Consider the following 4,849-nt stretch of genomic DNA (forward strand, 5'->3'; position numbering starts at 1 on the left):
CATCGGCTTCAGCAGACTTTGTGTCAGGCCCTCAGAGAGGAGGCTATTTCGCTGGTGAGCAGGGCAGCATCAGGGGCAGATCTGTCTCTGTATCGAGGCCAGAAGCGTTTGTAACCCTCTCCAGAGTCTGTTCCGTCTATAGCTGCACTGGGTGATTTTTCCAAAGGAAGCTGAGCGTGCAATGCCCAGTTCCCAACAAACGGCGGGGGGAGAGGGGGGAGGTTTTCACAGCCCGCGCATGGAGGCGCCTTTGGAAATCCAAGTCCTCGTTATTACACCTTGGACAAAGGGTTGCCCAAATATTCTTCATCTGCACCGTGACATGTTTACCTTCATGTGTGAAAAGGGCCACATTCAAACCTGTGAATACTCCCGTTGCCCCAGTATTTATGGACACATGATAGATAGACAGATAGATAGATAGGGTGTGTGTGTGGGGATGGATGGATGGATGAAAGCGGCTGCGTGCAGGTGGATAGACTAACAGAGAGACAGACAGACAGAGAAATGGATAATTTGTTTAGGGAATGTTAGAGAGACACTTCTACTGAATGAGAAGCTGAGGATGGACGGGGTGGCTCCATAATGCGAGATGGTGCCAGGTTCTCAGACTGGCTGGAGACCGGTTCATTGATGCGGTCCATAGAAGTGAGACAATGTTGTGGGCAGGGCGTGGAATAAACATGTCACACACTAAACACACACAGCCCAGCTCCATGGCACTGATCTATAGGGATTTGGGATCAGCCTGGTTCCCTTTTACACGTGCCAGGATTTGTGTTTTCACCATTCCTGCTTCCTGTCCTAACACCGGAGCTGTGCTAACAAGGCAATATGTGGATTTCTCTGTGGCAGATAATAATTATTTTTAATCTGTATAAATACCTGCACTAAAATATTCGGGACTGAGTCAGTCACCCCCACACCCAATGGGGGACGCTGCCGCCTGGGGGTCTAGATTTGACTGAAAAGCCGGGTCCATTTCCCCCCTTTCAAACACAGGAAATTACTTTCTCTTCTGAGCTTCCAGCGCGCGGACTGTCCGCCCCCACCCAGCTGGGCCTCCGCGAGTAACCGCAGCGGGAGGTTTTTGTCTGAGCTCAGCCCGGCTTCCCCTCACTGTGTCTGCAGCACAGTAATAGCGGGCGGTGTCCTCGGCTTTCAGGCCGGTCATCTGCAGATTCAGCAGGTTGTTGGGATTGTCCCTGGAGATGGTGAATCGCCCCTTCACTGCGTCAGGGTAGTATGTGCTGCTGCCATCCGTGTTAATAGCAGAGACCCACTCCAGTCCCTTCCCGGGAGCCTGGCGGACCCAGTTCATCCAGTAGCTGCTGAAGGTGAAGCCGGAGGCTTTGCAGGAGAGGCGCAGAGAGTCTCCGGGCTTTTTCACACCCCCTCCCGACTCCACCAGCAGGACCTCGGACCGGACACCTGGGAAGAAAATCACGTTAAGAATCCAATGAACATTGTTTGTGAAGACCACAGTGTTCCCCTCCACCCACAAAGAAACCAGGGGGAGAAAATACCTGCCAGAGCCGCTACCAGGAAAACCAAGTGGAGCCAAAGTCTCATGTTCCCGGGTATTGGAGGGGACAGATCTCAGGGGCGGGATTGGCTGGTAACTGCACAAACACCGGGCCTGCGGCTTGTCTCTCTGGCTGCAGGCTGGGCAGAGAGACAGATTTAAACAGGAAATTTACACCCCCATTTGCATATCGCCTGCTTATAAGAGACAGCAACCCCTTCTCCGACCATCCCACTTTCTGCGTCTAGGGATCCGAGCCTAGGAGGAAGATCCGTTGGTAGCGAAATAAGGATAGAAAGAGATCTCCTTCCCTTAAGGAACTGCCATAGTGGTTCAGACCGATGGTCTATGTAGCCAGTATCATGTCTTGCACAGTGGCCGGTAGCAGATGTGCACGGACAGGTACAGAACAGCGAAATTTGGAGTGAACCAAACCCATCTTCCACTCCTCGCTTCTGGGAGCCCGAAATGTCGGATGGGCTTTGATCCTGCAGGAATGTATCGAGATCTTATTTGAACCCAGTGATACTTCTGGCCATCACAACATCTCTTGGCCATCAGTTCCGCTGGTTACTTGTGCATTATGTGACAAAGAGCTTCCTCTGGTTTGTGTTAACTCCGCTGGCCCTTAATTTAACCTGGGGACCCTTGGGGTTTATTTCTGTATTTGGGGAAATGGAAAAATAATTAGTTCCCTATTCACTTTTCCCAGCACCATTACTGAGTTTATAGACCTCTCTCAAATGTCTCTTAAGTCGCCTGTTTGATGATGATGGATAGATAGATAGATAGATAGTGTGATAAAGTCAGGCCAGAGGGCCTCAAAAGGGCATACCAGGGCTGGGGTGTGAGCCCTACAATGCCAAAAACCCTTTTTCCTGCAGGCAGAGGAGAGAAGATTGCAGGGCAATTAGAGCCACCTGGACCCAATGACGGGCTGTTCCAGGTGTAGTTAAACCCTGCCTTCCCTACAGGGAGGGGGAGAAGCACAGGAGAAGGAAACTGCCAGAAGGCTTGTGGGAGCTGGAGGAGAAACTTCCCCCGGGCTAGGAGACGGTGCTTCTCTGCAGCCAGAGAAGGGGAAAACTTTAGGTCCCAGCCGGCAGAGCGAAGCCTGAACAAGGTACCTCCCAGGGGAGACGGGGTTACTGGTGACTCCCTGGCCCACTACAAGGGACGGATGCATGGGACCCACTAGGGGAGGCCGGCTGTTCGCCACAATAGATAGATCGGTAGACAGATGTCTCCAGCCATGGTAGGCCGGATGGTACCACTGTGATCTCAATGGTTCTGTTTATTAACAGATGATTTGACTCAGTTTTATAACGGAGCGCTCGGTGCTGTTGCTATAACAGGAAACTAAACTAACTGTCAAAAAAGGATGGAGGATATAAAATAAAAGGAGAACCACTGCAGACGCTTCCCGGGAGCTGATACCGAGCCTTTGCCCATAGAGACATCTTCAGTATCAGGTGACTCTGGCCCGGTATTGATCAGCATCACCTTTGAGTTAGAAATCCCCCCAGCGGTGTATTAATACGGGTAGTGACGCACGGGAGCGATAATATCATTACAGAAATATTGGACAAAGCCGTTACAATCTCCGGGTGACGAAGCAAAGCGCCATGGGTTTCCTTTTATCACCTAGACAGACAAGACTTCTGTTCGCTTTGCTGCTTTCAAACCCACGCAGGGAGTCTGGGCTCGTTGAAAGCGAATAGTTTTTGGGCACCTCACAATGTTTGTGTTTTTTGGAAAAACTCCCCCTTTTGCTCCGAAGGAGACACTTCCGGTGAATAATGTGGGTGTCTCTTAGCGCCCCTTTTCTGGATGAGGGGATTAGATTGTGCAGCGGGGCTGCTGTTCTGTCCGTCTCGGATTGGCCCTGATGATGAAGGTTCAAAACGTTGGTGGTTTGTGTCCTGGGAACATTCATCACTCGGGTTATTCTTGTTGTGTCTCTGCTCACTGGACTCACGTGGGATTCTTCCCCCAGTCTGCGCCTTGGCAGGTGTCAGAGCTGGTTCAGGGACACCACGGTGCCCCTGTTCTTAAAGTGCAGGAGATGCAGTAAAAGTGTACGTAAAAACAGGACTGGATCTTAACCAATTAGCACAGGCTGGAGTGTAAACAGACGCGGGAAATCAGGATGACAAACTTCTAAATTGTTTTGTGGGGCTGAGACTTTCCTCTGGCGAGGTGGGATACAGCAGGGCCACAGGCCTCTCTGCTCGGCCCCCCCAGAGGAGCGAATTTCACCCCCAGAGAATTACCGATGGGCGGAGGGGGCAGGTCACCTCTAGATTAGTGACCCCACCTTTCCACTCAGTCACCTTCAGGCAGGGCTCCGCATCCCCACCGGCCTTCCCTCGGGGGCTCAGCTTCTCCCTCCAACGGGGGAAGGAGGGAGCCGCTGTCTCCTGAGAAAGCCCCGCTGAGTCAGGGGAAGCGTCGCAGAGGGAGGGCGGATGCATCTGCTCCTTCTTGGCTATAAAAATATCCATTTCAGCGTCTGCTCCCTCGCTCCCCAGGGACGATGAAATCCACAGAGCCTCCCCCTTCCCTGCCAGCTGTGTGCGGTGTGCGGAGGGGAAACACTTTGTGTCTCTGACTTCTCACAGCGGTGGATGGAGAGCGCCACCGCCAGGAAAATTCTCCCCCCGTCTCTGCAAGGCGAGGTTTTTGTCTGAAATTACCCGGACTTCCCCTCGCTGTGTCTCTGGCACAGTAATACACGGCGGTGTCCTCGGCTCTCAGGTTGTTCATTTGCAGGTAGAAATTGGCGCTGTCCTTCGAGGCTGTGAATCGCCCCTTTATAGTGGAGGAATAATACTCGCTCTGTCCTGGTTTCCAGTAGCTGACCAGCCACTCCAGCCCCTTGCCCGGCTCCTGTCTGACCCAAGCCATATAATAGTCGGAGACAGTGAATCCGCTCACGGCGCATTTCAACCGAGTGGATTCTCCGGGTTTCTTGATTTCTGGACCCGACTGGGTCAGAACAACCTGTGCCCGGGCCCCTGTGGGACAGGGAGAGAGAAAAGAGAGCAATGAGGGAACCAGGCACGGGACACACATTCCCCTTCAGCTACCAGGGGAAGACGAGCATGAAAACACATGATCAAATAGGTTTAGAGCCCTGCAGAAGAGCGGTAAGGCGCGCCCGCTGCTCCAGGAAAAGTGACAGGGACCAAGTACCTGCCAGAGCCGCCGCCAGGAAGAGTAAATGGAGCCAAAGTCTCATTTTCCGGGTGTTGGAGGGGACAGTGCTCAGCGGAGTGGCTGCTAACCGCACAGACACCGGGGCTGCAGTTGGTCTGTCCAGCT

The 4,849-nt window shown here is 52.8% G+C and overlaps 1 gene segment (V, D, J or C); it reads right to left on the reverse strand.

Annotated features, from left to right (window-relative positions):
• Window positions 1-991: 991 nt before the first annotated feature.
• Window positions 992-1,652, reverse strand: LOC137144488 (Ig heavy chain V region 3-like). The segment is given in 2 exon segments: window positions 992-1,431; window positions 1,527-1,652. Coding segments are annotated over 2 exon segments (471 nt in total).
• Between the last annotated feature and the right edge of the window lie 3,197 nt (window positions 1,653-4,849).

The sequence above is a fragment of the Emydura macquarii genome, unplaced genomic scaffold, assembly GCF_026122565.2.
Source record: "Emydura macquarii macquarii isolate MOO-44397 ecotype Brisbane River unplaced genomic scaffold, CSIRO-AGI_Emac_v2 contig_3460, whole genome shotgun sequence".
NCBI lineage: Eukaryota > Metazoa > Chordata > Testudines > Chelidae > Emydura > Emydura macquarii.